This window comes from Diaporthe citri (genome assembly GCF_014595645.1).
Source record: "Diaporthe citri strain NFHF-8-4 chromosome Unknown scaffold_4, whole genome shotgun sequence".
Lineage (NCBI taxonomy): Eukaryota > Fungi > Ascomycota > Sordariomycetes > Diaporthales > Diaporthaceae > Diaporthe > Diaporthe citri.
The window spans coordinates 3,377,742-3,404,800 of NW_025064849.1; the positions used below are offsets into that span (position 1 = coordinate 3,377,742).

Sequence of the window (27,059 nt, forward strand, 5' to 3'; positions counted from 1 at the left end):
CCCATTGCGTCTCACCACCTGCCACTTGAGGCCTCGACTTAGGCCTCCCGAATCACATCTCATTCACCACCATGGGCTCGGGACATCAAGTCCACGGCAACGCCTCCGAGGCGCTATGGAACGCCAACACCCAGGAGAAAGCCACGGCTCTGCTTGGGGAACTCAATGGCCAACCCCTGACCTTACAACATTTCACTCAGAATGAATTCGCGACGACAGAGGCATCAAAACACGTCGACTCGTTCGAGCCAAAATCCGGAAAGCTCATAGCAAAAGTCCCCTGTGCATCAGCCGAAGAGGTCGACGCCGCGGTGAAATCCGCCACGGCGGCCTTCCCAGCATGGAGCAGGACACCCCGGGCCGAGCGATCAAGGTATCTGCGGCAGATCAGCGAGATCATCGCCGCCAATCGCGAGCTATTCGCGGTCTGGGAGAGCATTGACCAGGGCAAGACGCTGGAGCGCGCGCGGGTCGAGGTGGACCGCGCCGTGTCCAACTTCGCTTACTTCTCGACCTTTATCCTGCACGAGTCCACAGCCGCCCGCATGGTCGACGGCGTGGCGCTGACGTACGAGCACCGCAGCCCCGCGGGCGTGTTCGCGCTCATCTCGCCGTGGAACATGCCGCTGTACCTGCTCACCTGGAAGATCGCGCCGTGCCTGGCCTTCGGCTGCACCGCCGTCGCGAAGCCCAGCGAGGTCACCAGCGTGAGCGCGTTCCTGCTCGCGTCCGTGTTCCGCCGCGCCGGGCTGCCCGCGGGCGTCGTCAACGTCATCTTCGGCGACGGCGCGACCACGGGCTCGGCGCTGGTGTCGCACCCGGACGTCCACGGCGTGAGCTTCACGGGTGGCACCGCGACGGGCATCGCGATCCGGAGGGCGACGGTGCACCAGATTTACAAGCACGTCAGCCTGGAGCTGGGAGGGAAGAACCCGACGCTCGTGTTTGCGGACTCGCTGGCCGCGAACAGGGAGAAGACGACCCGGACGGCCGCGATGGCGGCGTTCGAGAATCAGGGCGAGATATGCCTGTGCGGGTCGAGGATATACGTCGAGAAGAGCGCGTACGCGGACTTCGTCGCTGCGTTCACGGAGTACGTGGCCAAGACGTACCGCGTGGGCGAGACCGTGGGCGCCGTGGTCAGCTCGCAGCACTACGCCAAGATCAGGAGCTACCTCGAGGTCGCGAAGAAGCAGGGAATGACGTTCAACACCGGAGAGGTGCCGCCAGAAATACGAGCCGGCGAGGAGGGGGGATACTGGATCAAGCCGACGATCCTCACAGACGTCCCCACCGACTCGGAGTTGCTCCGAGACGAAATATTCGGGCCGGTCGTCACGGTCGTGCCATTCGAGGACGAGGAGGAAGCCGTGAGGCTCGCGAACGCGAGCGAGTACGGTCTTGCGGCGGTGCTGCTGACCACGGACGGGGGCCGCATGAGGAGGGTCGGCGAGCAGCTACAGGCAGGTCTGGTGTGGGTGAACTGTTGGTTGGTCAGGGAGCTTGGCACGCCCTTCGGCGGCATGAAGAATTCCGGGACAGGCAGAGAGGGGGGAGAATATTCGAGGGACGTGTTCACCGTCGCTAGAACAGTGCACTTAGCCACTGTCTGAGAGGCAGCCGGGGAAAATTCGAGTCCGCTTCAGTGGTGTCTGGTGATGTCTCGGGTCTGTGGTGATGCAGTTGACTTTGACAGGCGCCAGCTGTGGGGATAGAAAGATCGGCAGTCGAGGCGGACAATTGACAAGGTAACCGGGTACTCGGGTTCGAAAGGGAGGGATTACTAACAGCAGGACAAGGGTCCCGGATATCCACTACACTGCCATCACTACAACTTCACGAGCTCACGAGCTGTGATGGAGAGTGCTGCCTCAGAAGGTGGGCAGCGTTGAGATGACCTGTTTCAAAAATTTGGCCTTGGTGTCCCCAGAATGGTAGGTCTGCGGCACATCACTCCAATTTAATCTTTCAACTCGGCCTTCAGCTCCTCGCAAGAACCCGATGGTTCGGCTCCTGAGTGATGACACCGGGTTTGACGGCTCAACAACGCGGTTCGCCAAGTGGTCCTCGCGCCTACACTGCTGCAGTCTGTGGGCTGACCAGGTCCGGGGGCGCACTCGCCAATGTAGTATTTTTAGCCGCTGTCAAGCCCTTCAGCTCATTTGGGAACATGGTTAAGCCCTTTGCAGCTGGCGAAATCAGTGGAGCCTCTTGGCGCTCAAGGCGACTGGTGGCGCCCCTTGCAGGCACATGGGTTGAGGTCGGGACAACCGTTAAGCCTAATCATAAATCTCGTGTAAGTGGAGCCATCGCAGCCCTATGCTACATCAGCCCCAGATCCAGAGGGAAATAGTCCTCGGTCGAACACCGTGATTGTGCAAGTCTGAGGGCCTGGGGTATTCTCCTATACACTTGCCGAATAAGCATAAGTGTCGTGATCAAATATAGATACCATCCTCTATCGGGCCACTGACGCGAAATGTTGGCGTTCCTGACACTTATTGCCATCCAATAGTACATGCAACCATCCCAACCAGGCTCTTGTCATCCCCCATCCTACACCACCAACACACAACTCCGAGCCACGTCGCGTCGCCATCTGTAACTTGACAACTCCACACATCTTCGCGTGTCGCAGATCCTCAGCCAGCCACAACTACAGAACCACCTTTTCAAAATGGTCTCATTTTTTGGTCTAGGAAAGAAAAAGTGAGCATCATGAGACCACCTAACCTCTTTGAACTCCGCATTAATCAATTACCATAGGAAGGAAGCGCAAGACGGCCCAGTACACTCCCTATACGCACAACAATGGAAGCGAGACCAGAGCCCCTTCGGCCCACGAACTCCCCAGAACAATACCTCTTCCACAAGTCTCCCCGCCCGGCCAAGTAGCTCGCACTCGTCAAGAAGCCCCAGTCCCGGTCCCGGCGGGCAGAAATCAATCTACGCGAACAGATCAGCCACGGGGAGCATGCAAGACTTGTCCACCAACGGAAGCAAACGGCCTGGATCTGGAAAGCTGCCGCGCACCGGATCACCATTAAGGCCAACGTCCTCAGACGGCAGGTCGAAACCCAACCTCGGCAGCGCAAGGTCAATGTCCCCAGAGAGCCTCGCGGCGGCAGCATCGCAGGCCGGGTTCCGATTCGAGAACCCACCACAGAAGCCCCTTGGCGCACACCCACCAAGCACGGGCAACAGCAACGACAACAACAACAACCAACAACCAAAACCGCCGGCCCGCAACCCCGGCAGGCGGCCGCCGCCGGTAAGCATAGAGCGGAACCGGAGCCCGCTGGGGCGGTACGAGGTGCGGTCGGAGGCGGACAGCGAGGTGTCGTCGCCGACGAGCCAGAGCCGGAGCCAGACGACGGCGCGGAGCAACGTGACGAGCCTGACGAGCATCGGGAGCAACGAGATGGACCGGCAGATCGGGCAGTGGGCCGTGCGGGTCAGCGCGGACGCGGGCGGGATAGACGAGAAGGTGCGGTCGCCGACGTCGCCGACGGGGCCGTTCGACCTGGAGCCGCGGCGGCAGGCTGGGAAGGACGAGGACGACTCGGAGGAGAATGGGCTCAAGGCGCTGGACACGATATCGATTTCGGAGCCGAGGCAGTCGTTGATGCCGCTGTCGGCGCACGATCCGGGGGCAGGAGGAGATGGGAGGGGGTATTCGATGATACTCCAGTATTACTTGGATAGTGATGCTAGGGAGTCGATGGTGATATGAATTTTAATGCTGATGGGCTCATGAGCACCATGACAATTTTTGTCACAAAACTTCTGTCAAGCATGCTCGGACTTCTCAGCGTCTCTTCAACCCACTCGATGCAATCCCAAGAGCTGACTTGGTGATTTGATCCGGGATGACCGACTCTTTAAGACTCAAAAGTCGAAGCTCGTGGGGCAGAAGCCTCAAGCATGTTTCAGTCCCCTTAAGATACGGCCCTCCAGGGACTATGAGCAACTTTCCCTTTTCTGTCCACGGTGGTGAGCTGAATGCATCACGTTAAAACATCAAAACTTCCACAACACGCTCTAACTAATCGCTTTCCCTCAAGTATCTCACACAATTCAATATTCTCTCGTCTCTGTCGTTACTTAACCACCTCACTGAGGGTCTTCGGCCTGGCCACACGCCGGACATTTCCTCACGCTCTCGTTCTCCCTCCAGTTATCAATCAACGGCTTCAGCTGGGTTCCCAGATCCGTGCAGTGGAACACCTCCTCCCTGATGATGGTCGGCACCTCGTGGCCGCCCTTCTTGCAGTACCACCTCAGCCGGTCCAGGCTGCCCTCGGGCCTCACCCTCTCCATAACCAGGCCAATGGTGTCGGCAAACCGCACCGGGTTGTGCGGCGTGTTCCCCGGCAGCAGGAACATCTCGCCCTCCTTGATCTCGACGTCCTTGAAGAACTCTCTGCCCCCCGCGTCCTTCTCCACGACCTTGAGGCACATGGCGCCCTTGAGCTGGTAGAACCACTCCTCCGTCTCGTTCACGTGGTAGTCGTTGCGCGTGTTGGGCCCGCCCACGACCATGAGGACCATGTCCTTGCCGCTGAAGAGACAGTAGTTGTTGACCGGGGGCTGCAGAAGGTTCTCGTTCTTGCTCAGCCACGAGGCGAAGGCCATTGGTGGCGGGAGGGCCGCGTGGCCTGTTGAGTCGCCGTTCATTGTGATGGTGGTTGTGTTGAGCCTGCGGGTGAGCCGGATTAAGAACAGCCGCCTGTGATTATTTAAATTAGGCGTGTGGTGCGGTAAAGCTGAAGAGTGACCGGTTTCAGAAACTTTGGATTTGGTGATAAGCCGGATGAATGGAAGGTTAGCGAGAGCTGTGGGCTGGAAGAGTGAAATTTCGCTGCGTAGATGGGGGTCGCTGGCTTCGCTACGATCACTTTATCACGAGAACTGAGAACCGAGCCGCTGTTTGCCCGCACTGGTGAGCAGCTTCTTGGTGACGTCGGCGGTAGTGGGCTCCAGAGCTGCTACTTGGCGGCCCGCAATCTGCAACCGTCCACTGGAACAGCGGCAACTGCTCGGCCATGGATTAGGCTTTTTGGCGTGCTGCATCCGCCGCTAACCTCAACTTCCGCCCTTGCATCCGAACCTGCGGATGCGGAAGGCGGGCGCAACACCGGCCCAGAGAGTTCACCACGCACGGCAATGATGTACGATTCAAGGCATGTTGGGAACCTGCCTTCCATTGTCGAAGGAAACCCTCTTTGTTTTCGTAAATCCCGCTATTGATCCATTGGATGTTTGTTGTGAGTTTGTTTAGAGATATCTACATACAATAGTGCAATATCCGAAGCTGAAGAAGGCTACGGGAACGCCTTTATTAGACAATAAGTTGCAGGTGTACCCAGTAAGACGCAACACCATGGCTCCCGGAATCCTCACAGACGGTAACAGCTGCGACTGCTGCTACCCCGAGTCCGGCAGCTCAACACCCCTGACCAGCCTGAGCAGCGGCTCGCCGCCAACCTCCCACATCCACCATGGAAGCCCGCGCCGGACGGGCGAGTCCCTCTACCGAATCGACCTGCACACCCACATCATGCCCCATTCCCTGCCCGACCTCTCCGCCGTCCGCGGCCTCGGGCGGGTCCTACGCCTGGCCCAGCTTCCAGCCCTGCGCCGACGGCTCCGGCGACATCGACATGTACAACGGCGGCAAGTTCTTCCGGCGGGTGAAGCCCAACTGCTACGACCCGTCCACGCGGGTCCGCGAGATGGACGCCGCCGGCGTCGACGTGCAGGTCCTGTCGACCGTCCCGCTCCTGTTCTGCTACGACGCCCCCGTGGAGCCTGCGGTTGTGCTCGCCCGGGCGCTGAATGAGCATATTGCCGATATCGTCAAGGAGTCGCCGGATAGGTTTGTGGGCCTGGCCACGGTGCCTCTGCAGGACGTCGACGAGGCTGTGACGGAGCTGAGGAGGTCGAAAGAGCTGGGGCTGGTGGGTGTGCAGATAGGGACGTCCGCGCCGCTGGCGGATGGGGAGATCGATTTAGACGACGCGAGGCTGGAGAAGTTCTGGAGCGCATGCGAAGAATTGAATGTGGCGGTCTTCGTGCACCCACTGGGTTACTCCTGGAAGGAGGAGAACGAGGCCAGGTGGGGCAAGTACTGGGGCAGTTGGTTGGTCGGCATGTAAGTGAACTGACTGCATGATACTTCAACTCATCCCACTCTTCATAGTCGGTCGATGCTAACCTCAGAGATAGGCCCTGCGAGACAGCCCTGGCGATGCTTAACCTCACTTCTGCTGGCGTCTTCCTCCGACATCCAAATCTCCGTCTCTGCTTTGCCCATGCCGGAGGATCCTTCCCAGCACTACTGGGTCGCATCCAACATGGCTTCAACTGCCGGCCAGACCTGGTGGCACATTCTGCTGGGGGGGTCACACCGACACAACATCTCGCCATCGGAAACAATATATGGATCGACAGCCTGGTGCATGATGCAGATTTGCTCGATTATGTTCTGCGCAAGATCCCGTCCGCGAACATGGTCTTGGGCAGTGACTATCCCTTCCCGCTTGGCGAGGTGCCAACGGCTGGGGAGATGCTGATTGGGAACGGCGAGGAAGGTAAGAAATTAGACAAGTTCATGAGCTGGGATCAGAGAGCCGGCGTCTTGGCTGGTAATGCCATCCGTTTGCTGAATTTGGACGATCGGTTCCAGCAGAGATATGAGCAAAGGTTATCAGCGTTCAGGAGGGGTGCAGAGCTATCTAAATAGTCAGCAATTCCAACGAATGATCGAAATCATCAAAAAGTCAAAGTGCATGGCACCATGTGACAAATAAAAGTGTGAGAAACGGGAACCTCGAATTATACCTTGCATCGCTTCAATTTGAGATGATCCGCAAGATGAAATCTGTGGGCAATTTGCCCAATTTGCCTCTCTGGGACCACTGGCTGCGTGTCAATAGAGATTGAAGGTTGTCGCAGAGTTGGCCTAGAGAGTGACTGCAAACCACGTAACAAAAGGCAAAGCCAGTGTTTTGAAGTAAGTAGAGTTGAATTGGAAGATACTCTACCAGAGAGTTACGCAGTGCATCAAAGTGCTTCAGATGTTTGGAGGTCATGGCGTAGGTGAGTTGACACAATAAGATCAACGCAGTCAGGACGTTTATATTTTCTTTCTATACGGTTAGCCACTGATGGAGAGACCCTGTCATACATACAGTTGGCAATCGAGCTTTTATGCCTTCGCCTTGCCGCCAACTTCCAATTCCCAGCCCATCTGCTCGTACGTCCATCCAAAAACAGACCCGTCAGGGCTGTGGTAGTTCAGCAGACTGCGGTGCAAGTCAGGCTTCTTGTGCACAGCATCAATGGCCTTGATATCCGCATCGTCGAGTTTTACAAGCTGTTCTGGAAATTTAGCGACCGCTATCTCTCAAATGTTTGACCAGAGGAAATCTTACGCTGATATTGGCCTTGATACGCTCCGGGTTCTCGCTCTTGGGGACGACAACAATGCCGTGCTGTACACCCCAGCTGAGCAAGGCCTGCCCCTCGGTGACGCCGTGCTTCCTGGCGACCTCCTTCACAGTCTCGTCGGTGAGGAGGGGGGAGACCTGGCCGGGGGCCGGCTGCCCGATGGGCGAGTACGCAGTGACGACGATGCCGTTGTCGGCGGAGAACTTGCGCAGGTTCTCCTGGGGCAGGCAGGGGTGCAGCTCGACCTGGTTCACGGCGGGGACGACCTTGGTCGTCGCGAGCAGAGACTTGAGGATGGGCACGCCGAAGTTGGAGACGCCGATGGCGCGCACCTTGCCCGTGCCCTCGTAGAGCTTGACCATCTCGGCCCAGGTCTCGCTGTACGTGGGGCTCTCGTCGGGCTTGAGGCTGCGGCCGTCCTGCAAGCCCTGGGGCCAGTGCATCAGCCAGAGGTCGATGTACTCGATGTCGAGGGCCTTCAGGGAGCGCTCGAAGGCCTCCTTGACCCGGTGGTGGTCGGTGTTGTTGAGCTTCGTCGTGACAAAGATCTCCTTGCGTGGGATGCCCGAGTCCCGGATAGCACGACCCACTTCCTCCTCGTTTCCATAGCCATCAGCCGTGTCGACGTGCCGGTAGCCCGCCTTGAGAGCGGTCGAGACCATCTGGTAGACCTTCTCACCGCCACCCGGGGATCCCATCCAGCACCTGTGTAGGAATTAGTCATCACTGCTCGAAGCAATCAGCGCAGCCAGGGAACTATAGGCTTACCCCAGGCCGACGCTGGGCATCAGGACGCCATTGTTGAGTTTGAATTGAGGTATGTTAGCTGCCATTGTTATTTTCGAGAACGAGCTGAATGTGACATGTGTTGGCTGTGGGAGATGATGTTGTTTTTCGTGGTGGAGTGCCAAGTGGGGAGACAAGGGCGGCCGCTGGGTCATTAATCGCTAGCAGCAGTGACGTTTGTATCTAATTAAGATGGCGGGATGCGGATTTAAGACGCCTAATCCGATGGAGGTTCCTGTCTATGACGCCAAACCCAGGGCAAGATTCCCATTGGCCTGTCCTGCCAATTTGGTCTATGTGAAGCTCCACGGCAGCTGCGGCAGGTGCGTTCGGCTAACCGCTTTCCTGCGCAACAACTCCAGCGCGAATGTGGGCTTTCCCTGACCCCAGGAGAAGATTATCTTCATCAGCCTCAACCTGACTTTCACTGTGACCACCGGCAAATGCTTCGTGCCGTGGAATTGCATCAAATCCGGTATTACAATCTTGAATCTGGCAAGGAGATGATGGCGAATACCCCCGACCCCATACCATCTGCCGCTTCTAGGCCTGTTTGTTGGTACCACTCAGGACAATGATTTCTAAAGAAAAATCGACCAGGCGTGCCCTCTCCATGCAAGTGTAGAGACGATACTTGCACAAGATATATAAGTCGTTTGTGCCGACCAGCACCAGCATAGGATTTCTACTGCTTGTTGAGACTCGAAGTTACAAGGAATGAATATAAAGGTGTAATTTCTTAAATCTCCAACAACATGTTGGTCTTGGAAAGTCTGGGGACGAGCAAGATCCCGATGAGCACCAACGGGATGAGCCTCCACAAATTCACCACACGCCTTTCTCCTGGCTGGCACCGGTGTGTGCCCTCGAAGGCTGCACTTTACGCCTCGACGTGGGACTTGCCCGTCAGATGTGTGAGCCCCATGCTAATTACCAACGCATGCAATGGTCCACCCGAAGCCTAAGAACAGCAGAGTGCAGCTGATTTTGGCTTGTTGCCTGGGAGAGCTTGAGCTCCGTCGATGAACCAAAAATTTCGAGTACGAAGAGACAGAACTCGGCTATCACCGCCTGGCCCTCAACCGTCTTCCAGTGCCGCCTTCAATCTTGACCCGCCGAGTCGGGCCGGGCCACGGCCCATCAGACCGCATTTCGAAATGAACCACCATCCTTCTCATGTCATCCACCGCGGTCGGTTCTTTTTTTCTTCTTTTTTTTTCGTATGGCCCTAGCACGGCTACATGACAATGATTGCCACGAGCACAACGGGCCACGCAGCGGCCATGACGAGCGCCGCGATGACCGACACGAAGTTGATGTTCCCTTCACCGTGGGTGCCCCTCCACCGGTCGATGAGGGCCAAAGCCGTCCATATCATGCCGAGGGCGTAGGCTGTGCTCGCCCAGGCGACGCCCACGATCGTGATGGCCAGGTGATCCGATGGGCTGATGGCGAGGACGGTGCTGACCGACATGTCGATCTCCTTGAAGCCTATCGACGTCATTTCGGTGGTTTTCCGGGGTTTCCTTTTCGCGGAGTCGTCGGTTGAGTGCGTGCGTGTCGAGGTCTGGGAGAGCGCCGGCGCTGCCGTGAACTAGAGAAGCCAAGAAGGATTAAGGTTTGCAAGTTTTGGTGAAAAAGAATGTACGCGGAAAGACAATTGACCAGCAATGACTCAAAGGTTGGGATGGTGCAAAGGAGTCGAGGTTGGTAACGAATGGAAGTATATCAGGGCAGACGAACTGAAGAAAAGCGAAGCCAAGAGGAGACAGGACCCAAGTCGCAACGCCCCGCGGGCTGCCCATGCACCACTTATTGGGGGCCCGCACCCATGCACACGAGTCTCCTGGGGCTCCCGCCCAGCGGCTCAATGAGCTTGGCTTCGTGGAACCGCTCTAGATCGCAGATTTGGTGATCTGACAGGTCCATGTGGTGGTGGTTCAGTGGTGGGCCGTCGCGCGTTCGTCTCAGGGGTGCCGTGGATGAGACGAAGGGTGAGACGCCCTCCCCTGCCGCCGGGCGCACACTCTGACCCGGGACGTTTCGACCAACCACAGCCAAAAAAGCCATCCGAGTTACAAGCTATCGCACCCTACCGAGCCTTTCCTATTTCTCTTGTTCAGATGACGTTCATTTCAAGAAATGTCTCTGCTGCTGGCTTGAGCTTTATCTTGCATTGTTGTTTATCGTGGAGTCAATACTGTGCTGAACGTGAACATCCAAGACGTTCAACGGCTAGGCTCTAAATGTGATGTGCAGCCTGCAGACACCCATTTCAGCGTGCTCACAGGGTGGTCAGCACGTCCACAGGCTCACTGACACTGCGGCAGGACTCCACCCCAGCGCCTAGTGCGAGCCTCAAAGCTTGGCAAAGGGATCGACACGATGAAACCGGATGCCCCTTTTGGACGAGATGCAAAGCCCATCCGTGACCCAGTCTGTCGTTGACCCGGGCTGCTTGTGGCACCACGATCGTGCTATCTTCCTGGCAATCACAGCCTTTTCTGGTCGGACATGACGATACCAAGGACACGATGTCGGTGGGAAACGATGCCTTCACGAATCACAACCCTTGGATTCAGGCGTTGGCGGCAGGCTCCATTCGACAACCCAAGGCCAAGCCATCCTAAATATCGAATCAAGACTTTGCTGGACTTTGGGCCCCCCTTATTTCTTTGTCATATGGTTTGTTCATCGAGGCAATTTCTGGTTCCGCATTACTGAGGCTGACCCTGATCCTTTCTCATGGCAAGTCCATGGGTCAGGACGGCCGACATCCCTACATCCGGCCATGACCTGGGCATCTCCTTATGGAGCTCCCTCCCGATTTGCACTGGTTAAGATACCTGTCATGCACGCTACATCGAGTGGATCTGGCATAGGATAGACTAGGGCTAGCTCAGGATGGAACTGAGGGGCTTGTTAAGAGTACGAAAGGTGCAGGCAAGGCAGGTGAGCACGCGCACCAAATATTCCTCAACACAGGTGCTTGAGGAATCGCACTTTACATGCAAGCAACAGTCCAACCAGTGCCCGTCCATTCTCAGTACCGCCCGGACTGCGATGCTCGACTTAAGTTGACGAAAGCGCTTTGCCCTGCATGATCTGCGTGAATGCTTGAAGTGCCGCGGCGGGTTCTGCTCGGCCACACGGTCAGTTTCCTTGATCACTGGGTGTCTCCAATGCGTCATGAAGTCGTGGAATGGGAGCAGACTTACGATAGTAAGGCACCTCGTGTCCGGCCTCGTAAACACGGAGGAAGTTCAGGTTACCAGCGGTCTTGAACTGGCCGTGCGACTTGCCGCTCACAGTGTACTCGGCAAGCTTAGCAGACCGGAAGGCGGCGCTGTCGGTGTAGTTGATAGAGTTCACCACCAGTTGAGATCCGAACCAGTTGCAGATCCAATCTTTGCATTCTCCAAATCAGAATTGGGCTTTCGACTTCTTCGGAAAGGGATAAGGACTTACCCAGATCACCAGCCCAGACCAAGACATTGACACCTGAACGAACGACTTCCGACAAGGGTTCGAGGAATGATCGGGCTTCTGTAGACGATTGTTCCAAGTTAGCTTCAACAATACGTAGAATGAAAGCAGGATGGCACCAAGATATTGAGAATCTTACCGTCGCCGCTGCCGACCATCTTGTTGTAAGGTGTATCAGGGCATTCGCCGTAGGTCGTCTGGGCCCCAATGGCGGTCATGACAGACTGGCTCTGGAGATAGTCGACGTACGTCTCCGGTGGGTCGGTGGACTGGGAGCTGCTGGGCTCGAGCACGTCGTAGACGTTGAAGTCGTTGGCGTTCTCGATCGGCGACTCGACAGCAGAGCGGCAGGTGCTGTCTCCACTCAGGCATGCGTTGTTGTTACCGGTCAGACCCGTGCAAGATGCCATTGCCGGTACACATTTTTTGGTGTAAGCGCTCTGTGGGGTGGTTAGTGTCAGTTGAACGAGTCTCTTGACCCATTTATGTGTGTAATTCATAGCCAAGGAGGAACGTGTGACAGGTTCAGGTCAGAGTAACATACCATATAACTCTGGTACTGACTCCGAGAGATGAGCTGCTTGTACGTGTTGTTATAGGCAAAGATTGGGTATGCCTGATACTGAAGCACAGGGTCTATCCACCCGTTGTTGATGCCTAGGACAGATATCAGCGAGGACGCTTCATCAGAGGTCTCTTCGTAAAGGTATCTTACCCAACGCGACCAAGTTGACCTTCTCGCCAGTAATGGTTCCGGCAGCGATCTTAGCATTCTGAGCCTCGAAATAGGCAGCAAACTCGGGACCGTAGTGGCCGCCGTAGGACTCGGTCCAAAGACCGAAGTCCCGGTTCTCATACTCGGGGAATGCCGCGTAGAAGTTCTGGAGGAACGTCCAGACGTACGCGGCGGCGCTGACGGTAGACGTCGCTTCGTCGTCGCCGTAGCTGAAGCCAGTTCCGATTGGCTTCAAAACTCGTGTGTCAGCGCTGAATCATATTGGCTTCCGGAGGGGGGTTCTGGCTCACCTGGTCAACGTAGAGCATGTTGGCGACGTTGTTCCAAGAGTACTGGTTCAGGCTCGGCTTGCTGCTTCCATCGACGAAATGGCAGGGCCCGTGTTCTTGGAACAGCCCGATCATCGACGAGCAGCCAGGTCCACCATTTAGCCAGAGAACCAGGGGAGCGGTCGTGGGCTGGCTGCGCGCCGCGAAGAACCAGTACCACACTTGCATTTTGTCAGTCTCTCAGTCATGACATTTGAAATTGGGAAGTGGACGACGCAAGAATTTCCTGAATCATGGCTAGAAGTAAAAAAAAAAAAGAAAAGAAAAGCCATGACAGAATTGAAATAGACGAAGAGATGGGAAAAGCGCTAAAAAGGCCAAATATTGCTTACTGTGCATGTCCGTTCCAACATCCAGATAGCCAGAGTATTGATCAACTCCTGGAGTAGTTTCACAAATACCGCTGTTCTTGACGTAGGAAAGAGACGACGCTTCCCCGGCGCGCTTGAAGACATTGTACGTGACTCCATTACGCTCCTCGACATAACGCTTGTTGACAGTGCTGGCAGAAGGTTTCATGTTTGGAGCGGCGGCAGCCAAGCTCGCAAGGCCCAAAAGGGCCAACACACGAAGAGACATGCTGTTAGTGGTAGCTGTTGCAAAGCAGCAAGGACCTGGGTACTGTGAGCAAATCGACCTGCCCGACGTGAACAGAGACTCCTCTGTATGACCACAAAGACGAGGGAAGGACGGCAGGCTGCAGAGTATAACGGATGCCACGGAGTTACGTTTGCTAGGTATTTATATTGCACATCGTCAACAGACCCACGCGTGAATGGGAGGCATGCAGGCCTGGCGGGCCAAGGCGCGAAGGGACAACCCGGAAAGCTTCATTGAAACAAGCTTTCGAGGGAACATGGAGATGCAACGCTACAAGTGAACTGCCGCTTTGAGAAGGTCTCATTTCGCATATTTCATGGCTCTCGTGAACATGCACTACCATCGAGCCTATTAAATGCTTGTATTGGTGGCGCTTGCTACCTGTCCCGTTAGCAGGCGATCCCAAAAACAGCAGCAAGTTGTCTGGCCGCCGATCAATTGGTTCGTGAGTGGGCTAGATAAGCAGACTCTTTCGGTGCATGTGCCTGTGGTGGGTTCAGGAGAAGCCAAAGATTGCCCGACAGCAACCGAATGTGGCCCCAAGTTCCCTCCAATGCGGGGACTTTGCTGGCATCTCAGAAGTGTTCAGAGATAGACCTTCCTCTTCTGGATAGACCCAAGGCCCCACGATGCTTTCATTGGACGCGGGCCAAGCATCCACCAGCGATCTTTTAATATGCCCGCAGAAGCTTGAGCAAGGGCTTCCCAGCCGGCCGGCTGCTCACCTTTAATGAGCGTAAACCCGACCATGCCACAGCTTTATGGTAACTTTCCCTGGGGCTATGCTATAGCGGTGAGCCAGCTCAGCTGAGAATGGAATGACTAGTTGGATATTAATTAGACTGACTCTCTAGCTGCGTAACAGGTAAAGGTAACAAATGATTATCGTGAACGCGGGGTTGTCTCTCATCGAGCAGATACTCTCGAGGAAGGTCAGATCATCATTACCCCACCTGATCGGGGAAATCATCGGTGACTCTCATTCAAGACAGCACTGATTCGTCTTCTTCTTCACGGGTTGCCCAAGCACAATGCCTCCCCTTTGCAACTGGGGACTTTTTAGGTCCGCCGGAATTGGCATACCTAGGTAGTTTCAACTCAGGATTGGATTCATTCACCTGATTGATAAACAGCATAATCTGACCATAATCCGTCTTTACCACCACGCCTCGAGGGAAATTTACTTGCATGAGAAACTCTCGCACCAAAGGAATCGAGACAGCATATTTACCTCAAGCATACATGTGAGCGGTCCTCCTAGCCAATGTAACTACCGTACTTCAGGAATTCCTCATCATTCCTCAAGGTCTCGAGATCATCGCTTCGCAAACAAGCAGCAACGTCAACGTCCCCACTTGCAGTCCTCGGCATAAAGTAGAGCAAGCCCTCGATCGGCGCAAACCGCGGACGTTTCGCGAACAACGGCTTGCCACCCAGTGCATCGCCAAAGTCGATCTCGTTCAGGCCGAGGCCAGCAAAGCTGGAGAGCATGAGATCCCAACCAGCCATGTTCAGCGGCGCGCCGTAGGAGACGGCACCCTTGTCGTCGAGCTCATGCAGCGCTGTTGCGATCGACTGGATATAGTTGGACTTGATGTCGAGTATGTCGGCACGGATCTGGCGGGCCAGGGCTCCAAAGTCGCTAGTTGCGATTGGCGAGTCCAGCGGCACATCGGTGAAGGTGCAGACAACCATGTGGCCCATGTACTCCTTGGGCAGCGGTGGATCGAGATACCGTCGGCCATTGACCGCGCGACAGAATGAGATATGCGGCTGCTTCTTCTCCATGCGCTTCATACGCGCAGCGGTGACCCTCTGGAAGGCAAAGGCGGACAGGGCATCATCCGTCGAGATCCACTGCTCTGGCGCCTCGGCTGCGGCTTTCAGCTCCGCCAGCTTGGGGCCGGCGAAGCGCAGGTAGACCCATTGTACGTCCGGCGCTGCTGCACTCGATTCGGGATTTCCAGGCGGCGGAGGCTTGACCATGAGCTTGCTGACATCCGTCTTGTCGTCGTCAGGGCCCAGGAGCTTGATCACGTTGTGCCTCTCCCGATTCCCGTGCTTGATGTCTTCGTCGGAGAACGGCTCGCCGCGGAGCGCCTTGGAGAAGAGACGCATCATGTGAGCCATGCCGTTCATATCCATGGCGTGATGGTTCCCCTGGAAACAAAGCAGGATGCCTCCCTTGACGATGTTGGCTTGTATAACCAGCACCGGAGCGGGCCCTTGGCTCTCATCGTACGAGTGTGGCAGCCCTTTCCGTTCAGCCAGGATCTCGCCGTCCAGCATGTGCATTGGTTCGCCTGCCTCTACGATTTCGTCGAGAGAAGCTGAGGTATTGCTGATGTCCTTTATGATGACTGGGGTTGACCTCTCTCCAGGGGGGTAGGGCACGATGGCAGCGAGGCCTGTCTTCCCCGGACCGCTGTCTTGGTATATGACATGGCCTGCAACCCAAGGGAAAGCCTCAATGAGCTTTTCAGCAGCGTTCTCTAGTGTCTTTCTGGTCTCTTCAGTGCTACCTCGGTTTCTGAGGCCGTAAGAAATAACGACGTATGTCTTCAAAAAGGCCATCTGGCCAAGGACATCTTGGAGGTGGGGAAAGTCCCCAGGGGCTTTTGCCGCGCCATTGAGCTCGCTTTGCTGGGCCGTCATTGCGAGATTGTGGCTTGATGTCTTTTTGACTCTGAGTGGGTAGAAATATCTCAAGGGCTCTTTTCATGAAGGTTGAAGCTGAGATGGTATTGTAGCTGAAACCCTTTTCGCGCGTAGCGACGTGGTGTTCAAGAATGATTCACCGAGGACCCTTGCGGGACCGCCGGCTGACTGCTTGGCGAATCAGTACGGTACGTGCAAGTAAGCACTACCAACTGATCCAATGAGTGCCTGCATAAGCTGACAGGCCCACGACATCACCCCTGCGATCAACATGAATTCAGTGCGACCATAACTTTCACTTCGACACAGAGACTCAACACCTCTGCCTGTCGGGTTTGCCAAAACATATCAAGGCACTGGGCACGCGAAAGCACGTTACAGTTGATGAAACCAATGGGACTCAATGTTTAAATGATGATGTGTCAGTTGCTGCTGCATGGAAGATTTGAAATAGAGCTCTTTAGGGCTTACTTGTCGCCGAGGTGTCAATCTTGTCGCCCAGCCAAGCAGCCATAAGTCTGGGATCGGCGCTAGATCCGAGAGAGCTTGTGCATACTACGGGGAGAAAAGATTGTGGCTCCTCAAATACAATTACGAATGCATGGTACTTCGTCAGTAAGCGCTACTATTCAGTCGTTTCACCGAGATCACCAAGATCTGTTGGTCCAAAGAGACGCGAACACGCATGCTCAATACACAAACTTATGATAGCCAGACGCCTCGTAATTACGCGGCCGGCTATGTATCCACAACGATTTCTGCCTCTTGGCAGACTGATGTACTCTTGCTGGGCAACTGGATTTCCTGAAGTCGAAAAGGGTTCGCAGCATCTTATTTGATACGTGCTACTCTTCACCAGCAATCAATCCGGCCAAGACTCAGATGGTTCTAAACGGGATATACACACCCAAATACGCGACCTAATCTATTTCATGATACTGCTTGGCGCCACCTACATGTGAGCGATATGCCAAGTCGTTGTTGGCGTGAGCGCTCATGGCTTGCAGGGTTAGACATAGGATTCAAGTTGGCCACAGAAGATCACATCCAAGGCAAACCGAAAATGAGACGGCAATAATCGTTGAACTCAAACGAATATCGTGGTCAGACATCCTAGCCGAGGAGCTGAATGAGCCAATGTAATTAAGTGGATGCAAGTTGCACGACGTGAGGATGTTCAGACCATCCTGAATAAAGCCGCGTCACATCATGAGGAACTTCTGTGCACCCCTTAAATAATACACTTCAGTCCCAGGAAATCGTTGGTGGTCTAGAAAGGGCGGCGACAAATTGCCTTGAAAGCCGTGGCTTCAGATATGAACGAGTTGCTTGACTCAGTCGAGAGCCTGGTTTCATGTACCCTGAGGACCAGACGCCAAATTGTGTCCATGTGTTACTCCGATCACTACTTGTAGAAAGATGACACAATGGCAGAGTCGTAATGACTCTTCACAATCACTTGAGGGCAAGGGCAGTCTAAAATAAACGGTCTATAGACAGTTTATATAATAGATTATACGCGGCTTATACGCCGTTATTTAGTCACCTCTAAGCCACAAACTAATAATCAACACGAGGACTCTATTTTACTAGTTATTTTAGTGAGAATCGGGAGACCGAACCTTAGCCGAATGTTCGTCTATATATATGGGTCAAATCTCCCTCCTTCGAATAGCTTGAATATACTCTATTATCGTCCTGAATTCTTACAGGCAGTCGGTTGGGTCGAGCAGTTCCTATCAACTTCTTCTATTCGGGCCTTCATGCCAAAGTCGTGATCGTTGATGCTCAGCATTGATGCCAACGAACATATGCTGCACGCAGGGATGGGTTGACGTCTTACGGATATCTGTGATTTGCTACCTGGGAGTTTGACAGTGGTTCCAAGATGTTGAACAGCCTTAGGGTCGATGAAAGTATATGAGCAAAAGAAAGTGGTTGAGATTCGGGCGCCTCCGGCATTCTATCTTTGCCAAGAGGGTAGCGCAATGGCGAAAATTGCTGGGCATAAAGTACCTGCCGCATAAGGATGCCCTCCGAGGAATTTGCAACCCTAACTCGGATGTCAAGTCTTCTAAATCTGGGTCCAGCTCGTATCCAGCGTCTCTCAGTTATACCTAAACGGTCATTGACCCCAGATTCCGCAGACCAGGTGCCGTATTCGATGATGTCCTCAGATACGTTTCGCGCAAGGAACGGCTTCTGAAGTGACAGGTCGCATAGCAGCCGATAGACAGGGTCACAATGAATATCGTGCTTGAAGGTAATTTTACAGTCAACCTTTCTACCCGGAGAACCACAGAGGACAAAGTCTTGGCTACGTCTTCAAGCCCTGCTTAGCGCCAGGAGCGTGTCACCAGATATGTCTCTATATTCCCACATTTCACTACGCATGGTGTGAAGCGAGGCGGGCTTTGATAATATAAGCTGGCTTGGACTTGACATTCGTCACAATGTTTGAACTTCTCATTGCGTTCTAAACTACTCATTCATTTCAGTTCCCTCGCGGTCGACTGTCTAGGTGATTATGAAGTCTTTCGCGGGTACCTTTGTCGCGTTTGGCGGTGCGTTTGTTTCGGCACAAGAGCTTTGTGCATCGCCGGAACCTCCAGCAGACCTGCGTGCGCTGGTGACTCGATCGCAAAACGGCCCACGGGACGTCGCCGCTGAACATGCAATCAACACCTACGTTCATGTTATCACAAGGGAGGCCAAGGAAGGCCTGTACCCACGATCCATGATAGACCAGCAGGTGGGTAAATCCATGGGGGACAGAAATTGTGGCCACATGACTGATTTGCACAGCTCGAAGTATTGAACGATAGATATGCGGGTTCCGGCTTCACTTTTGTGACCGTCAGTGTGGACTACACCGTCAACGACACATGGGCTCTATGCGATGCCTGGGAACAGTGCGAGTTCGACTACAAAGCGGCTCTCCGCCAAGGGACCTACGCCGACCTGAACCTGTACTACCTCAGCGACCTGTACGAGAACTTCGGGGTGCTCGGATTCGCGCTCTATCCAGAGTCCGAAGTGGACGACGCGACGCTCTCCCGCGACGGCGTGGTCAATCTGGCCGGCACTTTGCCCGGTGCGGAGATGGCAGAGTACAATCAAGGCCTGACGACAATTCACGAGGTCGGACACTGGCTTGGCCTTTTCCATACCTTTGAGGGCAACTCGTGCACCGGTGAGGGCGACCTCGTGGCCGACACGCCTCAGCAAGCAGAAGCAACGGCTGGATGCCCTGCGAGCTCTGACACCTGCCCGGATAGCCCTGGCTTCGACGCGATCCACAATTATATGGACTACACTGTTGATTCCTGCAAGACCGAGTTCACTCCGGGTCAGATTGCCCGAGCCCAGGATGTTTTTGCCACCCTTCGACTCGGAAAGTGAAGAACGGTGGCGTAGTCCGTGCCGCAAGGAATCACTAAGATAATGTGATGTTGGAAAAGCGGTCAGTTGCTCATATTGTGGCTGTCACGGACTACTATTGGAGATGGTGATGGATTCATGCTAGAAGAAGAGCTTGTGATCTCGTGTATGGTTTTATTATACCGTGTATCATTGAATAACGAGAAAAGCTGCCTATGAGATCATTCGTGAGACTCTTGTGTCCGCGGATCTCAGGCTCGACAAAATTCCAAGTCCTGTCCAAGAGCTAGAAGAAACCTTCAGTCTACTTGGAAGGGTCTCACATGCTCATATCAAATATCGCGTAAGCATCGAGGAAAAGGGTGCAATGTGCCACGGTGTCTGCCCCATCGGGGTCTCAGTCACCCTCTCTGTTGAGTCACAATTATTCCACGAGTAAGCACTGGTGCGTATCAACACATACTGTTACAAAATCCGCAAACTAATGGCCTTGGCTACAATGGAGACGTAACTATCGCCGGCTGCATGAGGCGCTGTCCTCACCACCATCCATATCCACTGCCACATTGCGATCATGATGATAGATAGCAAACTTGGCAATTGGGTCGGCTTGAGTTCTTACTTGTGGAGACTGCCCGTTTTCTCACATGCAAAGTTTGTTTGCATTTTAGTTTGCCGAAAGTTGCGGTTTCGGGACGCCGATGCGTTTTGCGATGATTCGCCCGCCGTTGCTAGTCGCCACTAATCGATCGGCTTTGCGTGCGATATCGCAATTCCGCTCTACTACTTGCAAATAAGTATGGAAAGTCCGCTAACATTATAAGAGTTGACTCACTTGTCCCAAATATCGTAATTGACAATACACAAGCTATTGTGGCAATCCCAGTATACGTCGCACTATGGACTCGTCAAGAGCTTCGTCGTCCATACAACTGATCCAGCTGCCAAACATCCAAAACCAAGATGTTGAACAGGCTGTTCAACCAAGTCACCGTCCCATGGCAGGCGGGGGGATCCTCAGCGAGGCCGTTGACGAGCCGCTGCCCCCTCGACCAGACTCGAGTCCAGTCCCCGAGACAAGCACCAAAGCATGGCTTTCCGTCGCTGGTGCCTTCTGCTATTTGTTCCCAACTTATGGCAAGCGAGATCGTATAAGCCTCTGTCTTTATCATGCCCGCTAACGCTGTGGTCACCAGGCTTCATGCAGACCATTGGAACAGTCCAGTCCTATCTAGCAACCCACCAGCTATCAGGATACTCCACCACCCAGATCGGATGGATCACAGGACTGTATACCTCCTTGTGTCTCTTCCTGGGGATTCAGTTCGGGCCCTTGTTTGATGTTTACGGTGCTCGCCTCCTCGGCCCCATCGGATGTGCAATATACATCCCCGTCTTCTTCGTCCTGGCCGAATGCACCCAGTACTGGCATTTCATGCTTACGATCGCCGTCTGGGGAGGCTTCGGGGCGGCCATCATCTCCACCATCGGCGTAGCGGTCATCGGAAAGTGGTTTGTCCAACGCCGCGGCCTCGCTATGGGCATCGCCCTATGCGGGAGCTCAATCGGCGGGATAGTCATGCCTCTGATGCTGCGGTCGCTGCTCCCCAGCGTCGGTTGGGCATGGTCCATCCGCGCCCTTGCGTTCATGAACGCGGCGGCGATGATCGTGGGCTCGATCTGTCTGCAGCAACCCCTGCCGCAGCAGAGCTCCGCGGCGTCGGAGCAGCATCGCCGGAAGAGGATAGCGTTGAACTTCATGGCTCTTACGTCAAAGACCTTTACGCTCATCACGATCGGCATCTTCGCACTAGAGTTCGCCATCTTCGGCGTCTTTGGTCTGCTGCCGACATATGTGGCGGCAGCCAACTTCCCTGCCAGCACGGGATATGTCCTGTTGGCCATCGCTAACGGATGCTCAACGTTCGGTCGACTTCTTCCGGGGTTGGCGGGCGACTACTTTGGCCACTTCAATGTCTTAGTCTGCATGATACTCTGCACGGCAGCTTTTACAGGAGCGATCCTGGTTCCGTTCGGCTCCACCTCCCTCAAGGCGCTTTACGTCTTTTCTGCCCTCTGGGGCTTCGGCTCTGGCAGCTTCATATCACTTACTCCCGTTTGTATGGGGAAGACTTGTGAGACGGAGGACTATGGGCGGTACTACGGTAAGCAGTGACGGTTCGAGGAGACCAAGGTCCACACTGACAGATATCTGCAGGCACGATGTACTTCTTTGTCAGCTTCTCGCTATTACTGACGGTGCCTCTTGGTGGCCAGATGCTCTCCACCTTTGGAACCCGGGCGCTGGCCGGCCTTTATGTTGGCATCGTACTTGCAGGAGGCGTATGCTTTCTGCTTGCAAGACAGATACTGTATGGCAAGAGAGGATTTGACCTCAAGACAAAGATCTAGTAAGATACATCAGAACGCAGATTCACCTGAAAAGCCATGAAACCAAAGGGCAGGACTTTGACTGCCCTCATTTGTAAGACAAACTTCATTACTCCTCCAAACAGATTGTCCATGGATTCTAGTATCAGGCATAATTAGTCACGTAGCAGTAGGTATTTACCATAAACATCTTTGTCTTCACCGTGTTAAGTGTGAATGTCCTCCACAGCACATGGGGAAGGGAATGTTCCTGCCTGGAAAGGGAGACGGGGGAGGGGTGACCTGGCCGCTAGTGATTAACTGCCACTTGCCTGATACCTTGCTTTGGGAAGCTTGATCTCCTTCCACACCTTCCCGCACTGAAGCAAAACATGAACATCACACTCTGTCCAACACAACACAACAAAAACAATCAAACACACTTTCCACAAGATGACAGACAACGATCCTCCTCAACCAAATGAGGACGTCCTTCTGGGCTGCCTCTCAACCAATCTACTGCCTCCTCAGTTACCTTACTTGCCCAAGCCCTCCCCCACCGTGGCAGCGTCACCGGATGGAGCTGTCCCACGGACTTTTCACCGATTTCCCGCGTTGCCAGCGGAGCTGCGAATCGCAATCTGGGAGCTCAGCCTTCCCCACCGGGTCCATACATTCCCTCGTCCAAGCAAAAAGTTCAATTTCAAATACCACGTCTGGCGTCAGTAGCAAGTTCATGGGGCCAAGGCTGAAAAACGCCCGACCATCGCCCACGTATGTTCTGAGGCTCGCGCAGTGGCCCTTGCCAGTGGGTCGGCGAAGAAGATCTCGTTCTGTGATGGCACCAAGTACAGCAACAGGCTGAGTCGCGTGTGGGTCGATTCAAAGAGAGACACTGTTGTGGTCAGCATGGGCCAGCCTGGTACTCCAGCCTCTGGAAGACCAAGGAGAAACCCCAACAAGGACCATGTTTACGGCCTTCTCCTCAACCGAGACGTGCACATCGCTCTTGATTCATCATGGGCCTTGTGTTTCTGCACGATGATCAAGGATCAGGGTCGCAAAATCTACTACGATTTGGTCCGCGGGCGCAAAGAATGCGATTTCATCATCTTGAACCTGAATTTGGACGTCAACGACGAGGAAGCTGCAAGCACAGGATTGTTTGGCAACTCGGGCGCCGATGAGAGTGTCTTGATTCCCATCGAAGACAAGCGTCAGATGTCTAGACTTTTCGACGCGCAGGCCAAGTTCAATACTGTGGACTGGCTGAAGAAGTGGGAAAACTTCACACAGTTGCGCAAGCCGACCAACCTCGTCGAGTTCATGCGGCGGTGGGAGAAACTGGCTGCTCGGGAGATGCGACATGTGCAGAAGGGATTGGATTTCTTGACAGGTGTTGAGGTGGGAAGAGAGGGGAAAGATGCTGGTGAAATCCAGAGGCAAATTTCTCGAGCTAGGGTGATCAGGAGCCAGCAACCCAAGCTCCGCCCTGTGATCATGGTCTCCCGCGGCGGTGAGAGCTCACACTGGATCTGGTCTTGTGCATGATAGATGAAGGCTGGCAGTGGCTGTCCAGGGCTTCGTGCCACCAAAGTTCGACATGGTCTAAGAGTCTGTCCCGAGGGAAGTAGGAGAGCATTGTCTCATGGGAGGGAACACGAGATTTGAGCAGCTTTAATCATGTCTGTCGAGAGAAGGCTAGCATGTAACTGTATTGACGGAGCTTTTGATGCTGCTGCCCTTGAATTGGACGAGCTGGTGGTGGGACCCTGCAGGTCATGTAACTGACGCTAATGCGGGCATTGAGGCTAAAGATCGTGGGGCCCCACTCGAGATTCGAGACGTTGCAGGGATCCTGAAGTCAACCGCAGGACAGCGAGTCCAAAAGTGTCTTCTACTGCTCTAACAGCAATTGTCCAATACATCACCCAATCCAATTGATCAAGACGTCCCGACTTTGTGATATTATTAAAACAGAACCTTGCTACCATCACCACCACAGCATGACAACAAGGGCGCAATCCCAATCCCGACGACGTTCCCGAACATGAAACGGCTGCTCGGCCTGGGCCACGTTCCCTCGATGCTGGCCGCCCTCCTGCTGTTCGTGACAGCAGCTGCCTACTCGCCCCTCTCCGACAGCTTCCTGCGCGCCGTGCCGGGGCCGAGCGACGAGGACTTCGACATCCACAATGGCGCGCTGCTCGCCCCGATCCTGATCCCGCGCGTCCCGGGGACGCCCGGCTCCGTCAAGGTCCAGCAGCACTTTGTCGACTTCTTCCAGAGGGAGCTGCCCAACTGGACGACCGAGTGGCAGAACTCGACGGACAAGACGCCCGCGACGGGTTCCAAGGACGTCCCGTTCAACAACATTATATTCAAGAGGGAGCCGCCGTGGACGAAGACGGGGCAGGCCAACATCCTGACCCTCGTGGCCCACTTCGACAGCAAGCTCACTCCCGAGGGCTTCATCGGCGCGACGGACAGCGCGGCGCCTTGCGCAATGCTCATGCATGTGGCTAGGAGTATCGACAAGTACCTCACACAGATGTACGACGAGATGGTGGCGCTGGGCGAGCTGGGCGGGACACCAGCGATGGACATGGGTGTGCAAATACTACTGCTTGACGGCGAGGAGGCGTTCGTGTCATGGACCGACACAGACTCGCTTTACGGGGCAAGGTAAGCTACTACGCGCTTCTCGCACGTGTTCAAGTCGCTGACGCCCAGCCTACAGGTCCCTGGCCGACTCGTGGGAGAACCAGCCGACAATGGCCATGGCCAACTTTCCGAACCGCCTGAACCAGATCAGCCTCTTCGTCCTCCTCGACCTCCTAGGCGCCGCTGACCCCAAGATCCCGTCCTACTTTCTCCCGACACACTGGGCCTACAAGGCGATGGCCAAGATCGAGCAGCGCATGCGGGACCTGGGGCTCCTCGAGACCACGCCGGCGAGCCCCTTCCTGCCCGAGACGGACAAGCTGACGACGCAGTTCACGCGGTCCTGGGTGGGCGACGACCACGTCCCTTTCATGGCCAGGGGCGTGCCCATCCTGCACCTCATCCCGACGCCGTTCCCGCGCGTCTGGCACACGATGCAGGACGACGGCGAGCACCTGGACATGCCGACGGTGCGCGACTGGGCCAAGATCACGACTGCGTTTGCGCTCGAGTGGCTCGACATGATGGAGGTATGGCCTCAGGATGAGGGAGGCCGTGCTTGATACGATTAAGCAAGCATTTCTGAATTTCTATTATTTAACGGCGGCACCGGCCTACGTTAAACAAATGCTGTGGGTTAAAAAATTCACTTGCAACGGTCCAACGTTTTGGACGATATTGAGGATTTTGCGCGGCGTTGGGGCGTGTTCTGGATGGCTTTGATTTGCGAGAATCTTTCTGAAAGCTATGTATTAGATGGGAAATGTACAGCCATATGATCAGTCCTCGGTCTCTTTCTTCTTCTTGCTATCGCTCTTGGGCTCTGGATCCCCCTTCTTCGGCTCATTCTTGGACCCTGGCTCGTTCTCGTACCCCCCTCCCTGTTTCTCATACTCTTTGGCTAGTTTCGAAGCCTGGGGCACGCGGTTGTCAGCAACCTCTCACTCGAGACCAGATGGTTCGGACTCCTTGTTCTCTTACTTTCCACGCAGACCATTGGCCCTCACCTCCTCCAGATTTGTTTGGCTCCTGCTTAATCTCTGTCCAGCAAAGTTAGTCTGGTGAGTCATGCCAGATCTGTCTGGAGCAGAGAAGACAAGCACTTGCCTTCCTTGAGCTCCTCGCGCAGCTCGGGATCTGTCGGCTTTCCCTTGGACGACGGCATGTTGGAACGTGGTGAGAGCTTGAGGGTCCGAGTCTGTCTGGTGCACGTTGGCGGCGGTCTGATCAGTTCCAGTGCACGACGGAGCATGTCACTACTGGAGTAGACTGGAGGTGCGACTCAGACGTTGCTCATGCGCAAACGGCCCTTTTATGGGCACAAGCACCGGCAAGACGTCATGTCGTTTTCTGGCGTGGCTCAAAGACATCCATGACGATATTTTTCAGAGACCAGCCAGAAGCAGAAGCGTCTTGTCTGGTCTGTCCTCTGTCGCCCATGGGCGCCTGGGCCGTTTCGCGGAAGGCGGAACAGTCGCGCTAGCTGCGTGGTGGTTGACGGATCGACAGGGCCGTCTCGATTACATCACCACTTCCGTCCTTGCTTTGTGGCATCTGACAGCTGCAAGGGCAAGCTGCATGGAGCAAGCTCCAGGAAGGAGCGTGGATTGATCGTCTCGGCCGAATGCACACCACCGACCATGTGGGAAAAGCAGAATGCGTGGTCATGCAACGTTCGTGCACTTCCTCACCTTACCCGCCGCCCAAACCTTGCGAGTTGATTCAACACTGGCAAGTCTGAGTGGAATACAAGGTGCGATATTGAGGCCAGTGTTCCGTCTCCAGACATCCTCAATTTCAGTCCTTGACCGCAGAATTTCACAAAAACACATACCACCCAACACCAACAGCTCGCCGACAGAGCTACCACCAACGTGGTCAAGTCGCCTCCTCTCCCAAACCACCGTCATGGCGTCGGGCTTCATACCGGGCCATTTCTGACAGCTGTCAGACGAGTGGAATCCCACCGCTAGAGATGCTACGTGACTCAAGACATCACATAGACCAGCACTGCGCTCGCGACCTGCAGATCACCATGACAACTAAGCTCTAACGAGAGCTTGCTGTGTAGCCTGGCTCCCGAAGTAGCTTAAGTGTAGCTTAGGGATGTGAGCTTCGGAAGGAGCTTCGGTAGCCTGAGCTCTCTCGAACGAGGGAGCTCAGCAAGGACCAACCGATCATGAGTTCGATGGGGCCCGACCTGGAAAAGGTGGCATCGTGACGCAGGACTACTCCAGCAAGTGTCTGCTCCACAATAGACACGAGGGCTCGAAGCACCATCTTCGTTTCGGGTCCCAATAACCCCTCCAGCATGACAACAACTCACATAACGTGCCTCCCATCCGACTCCCTTCCCTGCCCTGCCATACCCGAGCACCTTTAAGCATATGAATGTCAACCATGGTAATTACTGCCTTCCTCGCAGCTCGAGCTCCAAAACAATCACAAGAATCCTCCGTCGCTCGCACAGACGCCACTGAGAGCTGTCAACCAACATGGCAGGACTGGTCACCGCGCCGGACTCTGTCTACGACAAACTTTTACATAACTCTTCTAGGGTTTCCCATGATGTTTCATCTCGATCGCGTGCTGCACGA

The 27,059-nt window shown here is 54.8% G+C and overlaps 12 protein-coding genes across 12 annotated transcripts; 6 read left to right on the plus strand and 6 right to left on the minus strand.

Annotated features, from left to right (window-relative positions):
- Positions 1 to 71: 71 nt before the first annotated feature.
- On the plus strand, positions 72 to 1,613 carry INS49_010089 (uncharacterized protein; the record flags this gene model as incomplete). Its single annotated transcript, XM_043170815.1, has 1 exon — positions 72 to 1,613. One exon carries the CDS (start codon positions 72 to 74, stop codon positions 1,611 to 1,613), a length of 1,542 nt encoding a protein of 513 aa, XP_043025380.1.
- A 1,064-nt stretch (positions 1,614 to 2,677) lies between these two features.
- Positions 2,678 to 3,733, plus strand: INS49_010090 (uncharacterized protein; the record flags this gene model as incomplete). The annotated part of the gene is made up of 2 exons (XM_043170816.1): positions 2,678 to 2,709; positions 2,767 to 3,733. 2 exons carry the CDS (start codon positions 2,678 to 2,680, stop codon positions 3,731 to 3,733), a joined length of 999 nt encoding a protein of 332 aa, XP_043025381.1.
- Positions 3,734 to 4,113: 380 nt separating this feature from the next.
- On the minus strand, positions 4,114 to 4,677 carry INS49_010091 (uncharacterized protein; the record flags this gene model as incomplete). The annotated part of the gene is made up of 1 exon (XM_043170817.1): positions 4,114 to 4,677. The coding sequence occupies one exon, from the start codon at positions 4,675 to 4,677 to the stop codon at positions 4,114 to 4,116; it is 564 nt and encodes a 187-aa protein (XP_043025382.1).
- An 824-nt stretch (positions 4,678 to 5,501) lies between these two features.
- INS49_010092 (uncharacterized protein) lies at positions 5,502 to 6,745 on the plus strand (the record flags this gene model as incomplete). Its single annotated transcript, XM_043170818.1, has 2 exons — positions 5,502 to 6,154; positions 6,229 to 6,745. 2 exons carry the CDS (start codon positions 5,502 to 5,504, stop codon positions 6,743 to 6,745), a joined length of 1,170 nt encoding a protein of 389 aa, XP_043025383.1.
- A 465-nt stretch (positions 6,746 to 7,210) lies between these two features.
- INS49_010093 (uncharacterized protein) lies at positions 7,211 to 8,285 on the minus strand (the record flags this gene model as incomplete). Its single annotated transcript, XM_043170819.1, has 3 exons — positions 7,211 to 7,378; positions 7,437 to 8,157; positions 8,221 to 8,285. 3 exons carry the CDS (start codon positions 8,283 to 8,285, stop codon positions 7,211 to 7,213), a joined length of 954 nt encoding a protein of 317 aa, XP_043025384.1.
- Positions 8,286 to 9,475: 1,190 nt separating this feature from the next.
- INS49_010094 (uncharacterized protein) lies at positions 9,476 to 10,167 on the minus strand (the record flags this gene model as incomplete). The annotated part of the gene is made up of 2 exons (XM_043170820.1): positions 9,476 to 9,832; positions 10,078 to 10,167. The coding sequence occupies 2 exons, from the start codon at positions 10,165 to 10,167 to the stop codon at positions 9,476 to 9,478; spliced, it is 447 nt and encodes a 148-aa protein (XP_043025385.1).
- A 1,143-nt stretch (positions 10,168 to 11,310) lies between these two features.
- INS49_010095 (uncharacterized protein) lies at positions 11,311 to 13,368 on the minus strand (the record flags this gene model as incomplete). The annotated part of the gene is made up of 8 exons (XM_043170821.1): positions 11,311 to 11,375; positions 11,457 to 11,645; positions 11,707 to 11,784; positions 11,864 to 12,164; positions 12,269 to 12,381; positions 12,440 to 12,689; positions 12,751 to 12,950; positions 13,122 to 13,368. The coding sequence occupies 8 exons, from the start codon at positions 13,366 to 13,368 to the stop codon at positions 11,311 to 11,313; spliced, it is 1,443 nt and encodes a 480-aa protein (XP_043025386.1).
- A 1,278-nt stretch (positions 13,369 to 14,646) lies between these two features.
- Positions 14,647 to 16,044, minus strand: INS49_010096 (uncharacterized protein; the record flags this gene model as incomplete). Its single annotated transcript, XM_043170822.1, has 1 exon — positions 14,647 to 16,044. One exon carries the CDS (start codon positions 16,042 to 16,044, stop codon positions 14,647 to 14,649), a length of 1,398 nt encoding a protein of 465 aa, XP_043025387.1.
- A 2,530-nt stretch (positions 16,045 to 18,574) lies between these two features.
- INS49_010097 (uncharacterized protein) lies at positions 18,575 to 19,449 on the plus strand (the record flags this gene model as incomplete). Its single annotated transcript, XM_043170823.1, has 2 exons — positions 18,575 to 18,799; positions 18,853 to 19,449. 2 exons carry the CDS (start codon positions 18,575 to 18,577, stop codon positions 19,447 to 19,449), a joined length of 822 nt encoding a protein of 273 aa, XP_043025388.1.
- Positions 19,450 to 20,426: 977 nt separating this feature from the next.
- Positions 20,427 to 23,410, plus strand: INS49_010098 (uncharacterized protein; the record flags this gene model as incomplete). Its single annotated transcript, XM_043170824.1, has 6 exons — positions 20,427 to 20,577; positions 20,625 to 21,593; positions 21,647 to 21,771; positions 22,495 to 22,519; positions 22,595 to 23,314; positions 23,367 to 23,410. 6 exons carry the CDS (start codon positions 20,427 to 20,429, stop codon positions 23,408 to 23,410), a joined length of 2,034 nt encoding a protein of 677 aa, XP_043025389.1.
- A 438-nt stretch (positions 23,411 to 23,848) lies between these two features.
- INS49_010099 (uncharacterized protein) lies at positions 23,849 to 25,025 on the plus strand (the record flags this gene model as incomplete). Its single annotated transcript, XM_043170825.1, has 2 exons — positions 23,849 to 24,483; positions 24,539 to 25,025. 2 exons carry the CDS (start codon positions 23,849 to 23,851, stop codon positions 25,023 to 25,025), a joined length of 1,122 nt encoding a protein of 373 aa, XP_043025390.1.
- Positions 25,026 to 25,241: 216 nt separating this feature from the next.
- Positions 25,242 to 25,627, minus strand: INS49_010100 (uncharacterized protein; the record flags this gene model as incomplete). Its single annotated transcript, XM_043170826.1, has 3 exons — positions 25,242 to 25,376; positions 25,470 to 25,491; positions 25,566 to 25,627. The coding sequence occupies 3 exons, from the start codon at positions 25,625 to 25,627 to the stop codon at positions 25,242 to 25,244; spliced, it is 219 nt and encodes a 72-aa protein (XP_043025391.1).
- Positions 25,628 to 27,059: the final 1,432 nt, after the last annotated feature.